At 52.3% G+C, this 12,236-nt stretch overlaps 2 protein-coding genes across 2 annotated transcripts; both read left to right on the forward strand.

Moving 5' to 3' along the window:
- Positions 1-234: 234 nt before the first annotated feature.
- PtA15_9A35 (uncharacterized protein) lies at positions 235-2,212 on the forward strand (the record flags this gene model as incomplete). The annotated part of the gene is made up of 9 exons (XM_053172559.1): positions 235-382; positions 449-526; positions 598-735; positions 801-1,217; positions 1,253-1,281; positions 1,346-1,439; positions 1,533-1,649; positions 1,741-1,856; positions 2,051-2,212. 9 exons carry the CDS (start codon positions 235-237, stop codon positions 2,210-2,212), a joined length of 1,299 nt encoding a protein of 432 aa, XP_053023466.1.
- Positions 2,213-4,233: 2,021 nt separating this feature from the next.
- On the forward strand, positions 4,234-11,155 carry PtA15_9A36 (uncharacterized protein; the record flags this gene model as incomplete). Its single annotated transcript, XM_053172570.1, has 17 exons — positions 4,234-4,379; positions 4,444-4,526; positions 4,636-4,715; positions 4,831-4,998; positions 5,085-5,232; positions 5,316-5,542; positions 5,625-5,718; positions 5,806-6,200; positions 6,303-6,483; positions 6,557-6,634; positions 6,703-7,092; positions 7,200-7,329; positions 7,391-7,564; positions 8,045-8,313; positions 8,434-9,115; positions 9,307-10,720; positions 10,799-11,155. 17 exons carry the CDS (start codon positions 4,234-4,236, stop codon positions 11,153-11,155), a joined length of 5,016 nt encoding a protein of 1,671 aa, XP_053023467.1.
- Positions 11,156-12,236: the final 1,081 nt, after the last annotated feature.

Here is a 12,236-nt window from a genome sequence, read left to right on the forward strand (position 1 = left end):
TAGATTAAAATTTCATGTTGCATTTACCTTTTCGATCTACTCGCACCGCAGAACTCCTGCTGATACTCATTCTTCTCCTTTTGGTGTGAAGCTGGGGAGGGAACATTTCAATGGACCAACAACGGGTATTTAAGGTGTGCCTCCGACCTGGACTGACCCATTCTCCCCCAGAAGCCCACCCCATATTAACTTGTTTCATCAGCCCAGCAACAAATATGTGACAAGCCGCAAGTCATGTACCAACCCACTCCCCCCCCCCAACCCATCCTCGTTGATGACAACAATACCGGAGCCCCTGTCCCGGCACCTGCCCCACGTGCCAAGCGACCTCGTTGTGTTGCTAGCCAGGCCATTTCCCGCACCCCTCGAGTGCATCCCGCAGGTTTGCCCATTCGCTCTTAGAGATGTTTACTGTATGGTTGATCAACTGACAGCCTAATTTTCCTAGGCCATGAAGATCATGCTCACATTATTACCCCCAGCCGGATCATTACCGACTCTGGCGGGCGGCCAGGCCCCGCACTAGGTAACCTTATTTTTTTTTGTTTCCAATGAAACTGCGTACACTGAATTTTCTCCACTTGTTTCCGTACGCAGATCCCCATATTCAACAGCCTATTATCACACCTACCCATATCGGCGGCCCGATCATCACCCCGAGTTGGATAATCGGTAGCCCGGTCATCACCCCCAGTCGGATAATCCACAGTGGAAGTGGTTCCAGAGCTCTGAGCAGTAAGTTATTTTTGGTGCCATCCATCATCCCCTGAGAGATTGCTGAGATGCCCTATGTTCTGCAGTTCATAGCCAACCCAGTGTTACTCCTATTACCCATCCACCCCCAGATCCCATGTCTGAAGACAAAACACGGGATGAAGAGCCGCCGTGCGGATCAACCTCGGACAACAAGGCTTACAGTGTCTATGGTAGTATGGACGGTTTTATCCAACCTCCACCACCCCGCGGTCTTCCGAGTATTACAATTCCAAGCGAGGACCGGGAACTTCCCCAGCTCACTCACAAACTCCCTCAGCTGCCAACCGCCGAACCCCTGTCAATCGCCAAACTCCTGCCATCCCCCAACCCCTGCAAACATCAGCAGCAGTACACCATCCCCCCCAAACCCCAACTACACATGTCCACACTCCTGCCCCCGCAGCCCCAGCCCCAGCCCCACCTCGCCAAGTACTCCGAGCAGCCAATAACCCACTGGTGGAGTCACTGCTCGCATCGGCTCAGCTGTCTGATACAGACTTACAGCTAGCGCGGCAACTTTTCAACGTAAGTTTTTTTTTTTCAGTTGACTGACAATTCTACCATACCCCAAGCTTAGCTTGCTTCTCAGGCGCCGGAACGAAGCCACTGGAGCTTAACAGTTGTCATGTGGATGACCCAACGACGTGCCGCTGCATTGCCCGCTGCTCCTGTTGCAGCCAACGGTACAGCTCATGTGTACAGCCAGGTTTTCCGGGTAAGCAACCATTTGGCTCACCAGGGCCAAACAAGCTGACCATATTACCTTCTAACAACAGACCCGAGTGCGCCAAACGATCTGAGAGATCCTCATGCGAAGCACACTGGAATCATACAGCCGGGCCCAATCAGCACACGGGCACATCTTTGTGCATTCTCCACTGCCCCTAATACGAGTAAGTAACCTTTTCATTTCTTTATTACCACCATTGCATGTGGCTGACCGTTCTTTGTGGCTGTAGAACTATGTATTGGAGCAGTCTCCAGCATTCAGGAGACAGCACCTACCTGCGGGAATCCCGGAAAATAACAAATCAATGGCGGGGCTCGTGACCTTCTTACAAAGTATGGTCAAACACGAACGCACTCATATGCGAAACTTGGTAAGTTTTCAGTCTGCACCTCACCTCCCTTTTTTTTTACTAACACTTGTTTTCTCTAGCTCTTGTCAAATGTTTGACAAGAGTCTTGGCCTCGAGAGCTTGGGCCGGTCCCAAGGCTCTTTGACCTCATCGTCACAATCAATCGGTCCTTCCAGCCAAGGGGTGTCCTGCGAGGCCCTGCCGATATACGGCAGGATCTCAATACGGGTGTGATAGTGCGAATCGCCATGCTTCAACTACTCACTGTTCACCACCTTATCCATCGAGCACCAGGCGACACCAGGTCCCAATGGGACCTAATCAACAATCAGTTGGAGTCTGTTAGGCAGAAATCAGATGTTGAGCTACAAGCGTGAGTTTTTTTTTCTATTTCAATTTTACTTACCGGGGGCTTCAGATCTATGTATGCTAACACTTTGCTCCTGTGGTACACCATTCTTCTTTTGCGGCGCGATTGGGAACTCTTCCCAGGTGATGTCATGTTTAATGATATCCCTGCAGAGTTGATTCGAGTCCCAAACGCCCACAAGTGTGATGTGGAAACCCGATTGATTATTGCGCAGTATGGGGACAATTCATCTGACGCAGATATGGCGGCGCTTCTCCAAATGGAAGTTGACCTCACCCTTGAGCAGTAGTGTGGCCATTTTATTTTTACCAGTCTCTCAATCCCTTAAGTATTCCGCGCGCAATTTCTCTCTCTCTTAATTATCTCTACTTCCCTCCCTAGCACGTATTCAAAAAAACAAAATATTAAAAAAAAAAAACGATAAAAGATAAAAAAAAAACAATGATATACATATAAAAAAAACATTTTAAAATGCAATAAAATACAAAAAAAGTGCCCTAGTGGCCGTTAAACCAAACCTGATAGTGCCCTTGAGCTGTCCTGTGAATGAGTGTCAAAAACAATCGGAAATCAATCAAGCAACCATCGTTCTGGGATGCGGGTAACGTGATCGGCCGGCAAGTTGCCGGTGGTGTGTGGTTGAAGGGTGGTCGAACGGTGGGCAAGCGGCCCTGACCGCTTTTGTAGGGGGGCTCGGGTGGGACGGCGTGTTGCCGGACGGGTCAATGTGCCCTTACTTTTGCCAGCGGGTCGTCCGCTTGCGCATTGGCGGGGGTGCCGCCAAGTTCGGCGGTCCGCTTGACGGTTGACGGGAGGCCGGCATGCGAACGGTCAACGCTGGCGGGGGGGGGGGGGGGAACCGTCAAATTGACGGCCGAACTTTTGGCGCTTTGGCGGCGCACTGCAACTGCCGTGTAACCAAGGACGACGAATGGGTTGATGAGTCGAGGTAGATATAGTGAATCAGCTTTCGTGGGGATGGTGCAGTCGACTATCAGATCCAGGCATGATGAATCGGTGAACCTGAATGTAGCCTAAGCAATGCCAACTCAATTTGGTTGCTAGGTAGGAAAAAAAACAATATTCAAATCCGTACAGCCAAAAGGGGTATGAAAAAAACACATTTGAAGGTACCTAGCCAACGAGCTGGGATGAGCCCACACATAGAAACCGGCCCTCAGAGCCGAGCGACCAAGCGTGATTCCTCACCGGCATGCCGGTGGTGCTGGCTGCCCGCCGAGGAGAAGGTTTCCTGAGACAACCGGGTATGTATCAGGCGAGCAGGCACACCTTGTACATAGCTGCTCTCTGCAAGAACGTACGATGATATCGCCGAGGAGGAGGCCTCTCCGGCGAGCGGGTCTTTTGACTGCTTGCTGTGGAGGAATCTTCCTCGGAATCATCCCCGGCGAGCGGATCCCCACTCGCCCGTGAGGATTCCTCCTACGCGAGCACCTTGCACCTGCTTGCCGAGAAATCTTCCTTGACAAGCAGGTACAAGTGATCAGGGGCAATGGAAGAAAATTTATTCCGGCCGAGTACGAAGGGCGCCAGCGGAAGAAGCCCCAAGTGTATATATAACATGTACCTGCTTGCCCGAGATAATTCCCAGACCTTGGCAAGCAGGTGTCATTTCCACATCCAAGGGCAAGAGGAAGCCTGCTGGGCGAGCGGAAGGGAATCCACCTTTGCCGAGTGTGTGCAATAGGCCTAGTGTGCAGCCCCCTTTCCAGTTGAGGCATTTCACAGCTACTCTTGGAGTGGTTGGGTTTTATGCACAAACGGGTGGGTGTTACATGCAGGACATGTTGCATGCATCCCTCGCGCTTGTGACATCTTGAGATGTCCGGACAGAGGATGGACGTCGGCGGCTGGGACAGCTGGTCAGCAGGCCAGCCGGAGAGGACGGCCACCCGAAACGATATCAGAACCATCCTCGATAGATATATCTCAAAACGACGCCTCTGGTGGCCCGCTTCACCATCGAGATCAACTCAAGCAAACCAACCAACCAGCTACCCACCCAGCATGGCCTCCTCCTCCAAAACGATCGCCATCCTACCCACCCCCAACACGCTCGAGGAGAGCTGGAACCTTCTCAGAGAAGGGACCGATCAGATGATGACCCGTCCGGACGAAGGGATGACCTATGCCAAGTATATGCAGCTCTACACGTGCGTCGCTATGTCCTCTCGCAACTTATCCATGCTCTCACTGACCCTGCCCAACGCAAGATAGAATCATCTACGACTACTGCACCTCCTCCAAGCTGAACTCAACCGGACCTGAAACCCTTCAAGCGGCCAGCTCACTCAACAGGAGTCAGTCGTCCTAAACCCACATCTCTTAGTTACTGCTTGCACACCTGCGCAACACAAATAACGCCGAAACCAATCGCAGAGAAACTGATGCGAACATTCGATCATTCAGCTGGAGCTAATCTCATGGGAGCCGATCTTTACAAGTGCTTGCAACAATACTTCGTGGAACACGTCAAAGGGATCTGCCAGGTAAGCCAAAACAAGCCACATCAATCAATCCCCTCCCACCAGAAAAGGGAAATGCGCCCTGGACTCACAGGACGAAAACCGAAAACTCCGTACATCTGGCTCAATTGTTCATTAGGCATCCGTGGAACTCGAGGGCGAGAAATTTCTGAAGTATTACACCGAACAATGGGACCGATTCACAACAGGGGCCAGCTTCGTCCATCGCATGTTCACCTACCTCAACCGACATTGGATCAAACGAGAGAAAGACGAGGGACGCAAGAATGTCCATTTGGTCTACACGGTTTGTTGATCAACTTGCAGCTGCGAATCCTCACCAAGCAATCCTCATCCCCACTGACGCATACTATCATCCTGCTTATCGCTTAGCTCGCATTGGTCAATTGGAAAGAGAACTTCTTTGTCGACATTCAGAAACAGAACAAATTAACCCTCGCCGTACTGAGCTTGATCGAAAACCAAAGAAACAGCGAAGCCATAGATCCCAATCTCGTCAAACGCGCGGTTGACTCTTTCGGTAGGTATCCTGACACGATTATCTTGCTTCTTCCCTTCCACTCACGCGCCCCCTTCGTCTAACTTATTCGCGCCATGGTGAAGTCTCTCTGGGTTTGGATGAAAGCGATTCGAATCGCCAGAATCTAGATGTCTACAAGGAATCGTTTGAAGGACCTTTCCTAAAAGAAACCGAACGTTACTACCGACTCGAATCTGAGTCCTTCATTGCGAAGACATCTATCCCCGAATATATGCAAAAGGCTGAGATGCGATTGAAAGAAGAAGAGAATCGCGTAGACATGTACCTTCATCTTAGCTCGAGGCGACTGGTCGGTTTTCATTTCTTGTTCCTGGCGTGTGTCTTCAGCTAGCTACCCTTTCAAGATCTGACCCAATGTATATTTCTTCTAGCTTGTCACAACTTGCGAAACCGTATTGGTCAAGGAACACGCCGAACTCCTACAAGAAGAATTTTTGAGGCTGCTAGCGAACCAAAAAGAATCTGGTGTGTACCAACTCCCAAACCGGTAAGAAAGACACGGAACCAAACTGACATGGATGGATGAACAACGTTCCGTCACCTCTATCGTAGATCTGAGTCGGATGCACGGTCTGCTGGGACGCATTCCAGAAGGGCTTGACCCGTTACGCGCCCAATTCGAACAGGCAACCAAGGCCAGTGGACTAGCAGCGATCGAAAGCATTGCAGGAGACAAACCTGAAGCCGTCGAACCCAAGGCTTACGTGGACGCGATCTTGGGGGTTTACCAAAAATACTCGGACTTGGTCAAGAAGTCCTTCAGAGGTGAAGCTGGATTCAACGCGGCACTCGACAAGGCTTGCCGAGAGTTCATCAACCAGAATGCCATCACCGGTAAATCCAGTCAGAAATCACCGGAGCTTTTGGCCAAGTACTCTGATCAACTGTTGAAGAAGACCAATAAAGTTGGTGAGGAAACCGACTTGAACATCGCGCTAGTCCAAACCGTCAGTTCCCTCTTCAACCTGCAACCCACATCCAAACGCGATGCTCATCAACTTGTTTTTTTTTTTTTTTTTCGGGTGTAAAAATGATGTTTTATTGTGTAGATGACTGTGTTCAAGTACATTGAGGCTAAAGATGTTTTCCAGAAGTTTTACTCGAAGATGCTCGCCAAAAGATTGGTATATTTCCAATCCGCATCAGATGACGCTGAAGCGAGTATGATCAGCCGGTTGAAAGATCAATGCGGATTCGACTATACAGCCCGGATGCAGCGGATGTTTTCAGGTTCGTTTGTCACCCTCCCAAATAATCGCAGTCCTGCTGATATTTGGTCCCTATTTTTTGGGCATGTGAAAAGACATGGCGCTCTGCAAAGACTTGAACGACCAATTCAAGGAGCGAATGTCACAAACGCACGATGCTTCCGATCTTTCAGGCAAGCTTTGCACAGATGGCTTGGACGGGCTCGGGACTCGCAAGCTGATTGATGAATGTTGTTGCTAGTTGACTTCCACGCACTGGCACTGGCCACGGGTTCATGGCCGCTCCAAGCGCCGTCGACCGGGCTGACGATCCCGATCGAGCTTGCGCCGACGTACGAGCGGTTCTCGCTCTACTACCAGAACAAGCATTCGGGGCGCAAGCTGAGCTGGTTGTGGCAGCTGTCGAGGATGGAGCTGAAGACGAACTACACGAAGACGAAGTACACGTTGATGGTCTCGAGCTACCAGGGGGCGATTCTCTTGCAGTTCAACGTCGGCGGGGACAGTCTCTCGTACTCGGAGATCTCTGGTGGGACCGGCTTGGATGAGGCGACGCTCAAGCCGACCCTGGCTCTACTCGTCAAGCAGAAGGTGCTGACCCAAGATGATGATACGTATGATTTGAATCTGGGTAAGTTTCTCGGTCGATTGATCGATCGCTGTTGAAGATTGGTGAAGATGGGGTGATATTTGATAGCTGCTGCTGCTGATGATGATGATGGTGTACGAGGTGGATAGAGTTCAAGTCCAAGAAGATCCGAGTCAGTCTCAATGCGCCCATCAAGGCCGAACAGAAGGCCGAGTCTGCTGATGTGATGAAGACGGTGGATGAGGATCGGAGGCTGCTTATCCAGGCAGTGATTGTCAGGTAGCTACAATCGATCCGCCTAGCTCGATATGATTGTCTGATGATCTGTTTTTTTCTAAAGGATCATGAAATCGCGCAAGACGCTGAAGCATCAGGCGTTGATCCAAGAATCGATTGGCCAACTGGCGTCGCGCTTCAAGCCAGCGGTGGTGGATATCAAGAAGGCGATCGAGACTCTGATCGAGAAGGAGTACGTCCAGCGCCAAGAAGGCTCGCGTGATGTGTTTGAATATCTGTACGTCTTTTTCCTGAGCCATTGTTCTGGCTGGACCAGCTTTCTGACCTCTTTTATCACTCTTGATTGTTTTTTTCTTCCTTTTTTTTTTTTTTTTTTTTTGTTACTGTTGGTGATTTGTAGGGCTTGAGTTGTGTTCTGTTCTTCTTTTGTTTGGAAGTGTTGTTCTTTTTTTGATTGAATGAAGCTTCGAAAAGTAAATTACCATTTTAATACATTGTGATACTCCGGCCCCCCGGGGGTTTCTTGTGGTCCTGAGCCAGCCTGGGCAGTCAGCCAGCCCTGCCCAGCCCAGCCCTGCCCAGCCCTGCCCAGCCCCACCCAGTAGCAGTAGCAGCAGCACCAGCACCAGCCATGGCCAGCCGAGCAGCCAGCAGAGCCCAGCCGATCCCCGCAACAGCAGCAACACCCAGCCAGCCCCAGCAGCCCAGCGGCACCCTCGCCGACCTCACCGCCTGCCTCCGATCCACCACCGGCGAGATCCCCCCGCCCCTGGTCAGTCCCACAACACCCAGCCAGCCACAAAAAAACAGCAGCAGCATTCACCCCCCATCCATCCTTCCCCCCTGCCCAGGTCGGCGCCTCGATCACCGTCCTCGGCACAAGCATCTACGTCTTCGGCGGCCGCCTCGTCCCCACCCGCCTCATGATCGCCGACATGTACCGCCTCGACCTCCACACCCTCGCCTGGCAGAAGATCTGGCCCACAGACAGCAAGGGCAAGGCCAAAGCCACCCACCCCGAACCCAGCCACCCCCCAGAGCCAGAGCCAGCCCCAGAGCCAGACCACACCAGCCAGCACCACACCATCACCACCGACAACCTGCCGCCCCGGAGCCCACACCCCCGCTACTTCCACTCCGCCGAAGCCTGGGGCCACAAACTGGTCATCTTCGGCGGGATGGGCTATGCAGCCACCCCCACCCCATCCAAGCAGCCCGCCGACTCGCCCCCCCCGAACCATCATCAGCCCACCGAGTCCGAGCTCGGCCTCTGTGTGCTCGACGACCTCGTCATCTTCGACTCCATCTCCCGCACCTGGTCCTTCCCCACCACCACCCCCGCCCCGCAGATCGCCATGCCCAGCCCGCGCTACGCCCATCTCAGCTGTCTGACCAGCGAGACCGGCTACGATCATCCCCCGCCCGACGATCCCGAGCAGGAGGAGAGCAGCCGCAGCCACCACTACATCGAAATCCCCGGCCTCACCACCCCGCCGATCAAGATCCTCAAGCCCAACAGGCGCCGGAGGCGGAACCTGCTCACCCTCCTCGGCGGACAGGACATCTCGAACCGATACATCGGCGAAATCAACGTCCTCGACCTCGACTCCATGCAGTGGGTCGAAGGCCGCAGGTGGGAGAGACACTGCGGCACCTACCGAAGCGTGGCCTGCACCGCCCAGCTCACCGTCAGGCAGGGCGACCGGCTCGACGGAAGCGACAACCCTGACCACGACGAAGACTCTCTGCGCAGGCTGAGCTGGAGCGAGAAGCCGTCGGTCGAACGGCCAGAGCCCGTGTATCTGTACTCAAACTTCAACTTCAACGAGTGAGCTCTTCATCACCCCTCCGCGCCCCATTTTCGTTATATATATAACCTCCATATACATCCATATACATCTCACCCACTTCCGCCATCCAGTTCGACAGGGCTCGCTAATTCAATCCAATCTCGTCTTCCTTGTGTATCTCCAACCTTCTGATCTCTCCCCCCCCCCCCCCCCCCAATCTATTTTCAAGCGTCCGACGAGATCTCGAACTGATCTCTTATCCGACTACTCCCCCCCCACTACCTGCCACACCTTCCTCAACCGGCCATTTCACAACCATCCACCCCCTCTCCCATACGATGACAGGCGTCTTGCCAAGCGGCTTGAGATTTCCCACCGGCGCCATGGTCGGCAATCACATGATCATCTCTGGCACCTCGCTCAACCAGGAAAAACTGAGAGATCAAACCGACTGCTTTGCCATCTGGGCTCTCGACCTCTCCCAAGCCAATCACAAGCACGTCCCCATCAAGGTGCCCCACGGCCAACGTCCGGATATCTCAACCTACAACAATACCCAGTTCGGGGCCGGCAAAGTGGTCTGGCAGAGGATAGACCCAGGCCGGATCATGATGAGCGGCAGTTGGAACCGAGCGGTCGGCTGGGGAAATTGCTTGGTGATCTTGGGCAACAAGGACCGGGATATCGTCGACGATTACCATCATCGGCAGATCAACTTTGTCGACTTGGCCTTCATCGATCTCGAGCCGTTTGCCATCTACCAGCCACCCTTCTCAAACCAGAGCTACGTCCCTCAAGGATTCAGCAGGGAAACAAGCCTGAAATCTGCCCGTCTAGGGCTTTCCTTGCTATCGAACGTCCATCTATCCGATTTCGAGATCGTTTGTGTCGACGGAACGGTGATCCCACTCAACAAGCGCATGTTAGAAGATCGATGGCCGTGGTTCAGGGAGCGACTCAACGAATTCAAGCTCAAAGCAACCAAAGTCAACGTGGCCTATCAGAAACACATGCAGCAACACTGCCAGTCAAAGTTAATCGAAGCCACCCATTCTAGTGGCCAATCCGCAGGGGATCGGTCGAGTGGGCTGAATCCGGCCAACGGGAGTTCTACCACCAACTCTTCATCCAGAGAGCTCAACCAAAGTCCTTCCTCCCAGTCTTCAACCCCTACCGAAACCTCAGGCAGCGAGCATTCCAAAGCGCGTGCAGGCTCGCTCGACTCCACCTCGTCCAACACGACTGCGCAGCTCTCGATCCAGCCGGCAGCACTGGCAAGCAAGATACCGGAGATGAGCCTACCGGAGTCGTATCAAGTGACCGCCCGAAGCCTATATCTGCCCCATCCATCCGTCGTCGTCCAAGCGCTTGTCGAGTATCTCTTCACCACAGACCTCGTCACGCCCTTGCACCAAACCCCGGCCGTGCTCTGCTCGCTCCTCATCCTCGCGACCACCTACAAACTCGAGCATCTCCGGATGCTTACCGTCCACGGCCTGCACCGATTTCTCAGCCCCTCCACCTCCAAGTCCCTCTCCCAATTCGGCGGCCCCGGTAATGTCGCCGCCTTGATCTATGAGGCCGCCACGTTGAGCGGCTGTATGGCGCTTCAGATCAGAAGCTTGAAGGCCATCATCGCTGCTGTACGTTCAACTCTCCTTCTCTCTCTCTTTCCTTTCCTTTGACTTATTCCTTCTTGTGCATCCATTTCTCTTTTTCAGCAATCTAAACAGCAGTCCAGCTCAAGCAGTACAGGAGTAGGAGCAGTACCGACGAACAGCAGTCGGACGGTGATGGGAGGGACAGGCGTCGGCCTAGGTCCGGTGTCTTCAGCGCTGTCGACGGTGACGACGACGAGCAACACCACCGCCTCCTCCACATCCTCCTCCTCCTCGTCTCTGCCTGCCGCCGGGACGACCCGATGGCCCGGCGCTGCCCCCCCGTCGTCCACGACCACCGCTCCTGGCCTCTCCAACCCGAATCCTGTCGGCAACCATCCCTCGCATCCCTCCCCGCTTGCTAATACTAACCAGCCGTATCCATCGCCCAAAGGCCGCTCTGGCTGGACCCATCGATAATACTCCTCCCTCACCCCCGCACAACCCTCTCTCTTTATACATCATCATCATCATCATCATCATCATCATCATCATCACCTTTTCTCTCTGCTCATCATCTCTCTGTAATAGCTACGTTCACTCACACATATTATATACTTTGCTTCTTTTCTCTTTGGCTTTCGTCCTTCCGCTCCTCTCCTTTGAGCACCCCTCCCGCTTTCTACCGTAATTGAAAATATATATATATATATTTATATAGGTCCAGATATTTGCGTCCTGAGTTGATGTCTAAAATCCTAGTCTAATTTATCTTCCTTTCTGTGACCCACATCCCGGCTTACATCGTACACTGTCCCCCCACCCGAGCCCGCCCAACAAAAGGAGTACCAGGACATAATGTGTCGTCCTGCCATTCATCTGTATCTGCTTCCCCCTCTCCATTATCCTCTCCTCTCTTTTCTTTGGGATCGGTTTCGTATTTTGTGATGATCTGTTGTCATGTGAGCTACATAGATAGAAAAGAAAAAACACACGAGAGTCTTATATACGCCTCCCTGAGCCCAGGCTGTCCACCAAAGATGCACCATGTCGTCCAGCTGATGGTCAAGTTGTGGACTTCCCATCACGGTGGATTGCTGCAGGATTCCCCTGTCGCACCACACGAAGTCACTGCATAAATTAACTACTTGGATAACTTTTAGGGTGTTCAAAATTGATTTTTGAATATCATTTTACGTAAAATCGTAAGATTTATCAAAGTGTTCAGAGGTGTTTGAAATGAAGAGAACCCTCAACTTTCACCCCATCAAAACTTTGGACATGTAGCTCTTATGATTTTATGTAGAAAGTAGTTTGAAAATCAATTTTGAACACCATACACTACAAACATTTATTATTTTGCCCAAAAAAAAAATAAAAGTCAACATGAAAAAAATGAAACCAAAATTTCACTCAGGGGAACAGTCTGAGCATGCTGAGCCAAAAAAATAAAATGTCCCAAACTGAGCAAAAATCATTGGACAATGTTTTGGGATGTTTTTTTTTTCACGGGCCTGGCGGGCCTGGAGCGGGCTTGTGTGGGCCTTGGGCGGGCCTGAGA

Source organism: Puccinia triticina, chromosome 9A (assembly GCF_026914185.1).
Source record: "Puccinia triticina chromosome 9A, complete sequence".
NCBI classification, from domain to species: domain Eukaryota; kingdom Fungi; phylum Basidiomycota; class Pucciniomycetes; order Pucciniales; family Pucciniaceae; genus Puccinia; species Puccinia triticina.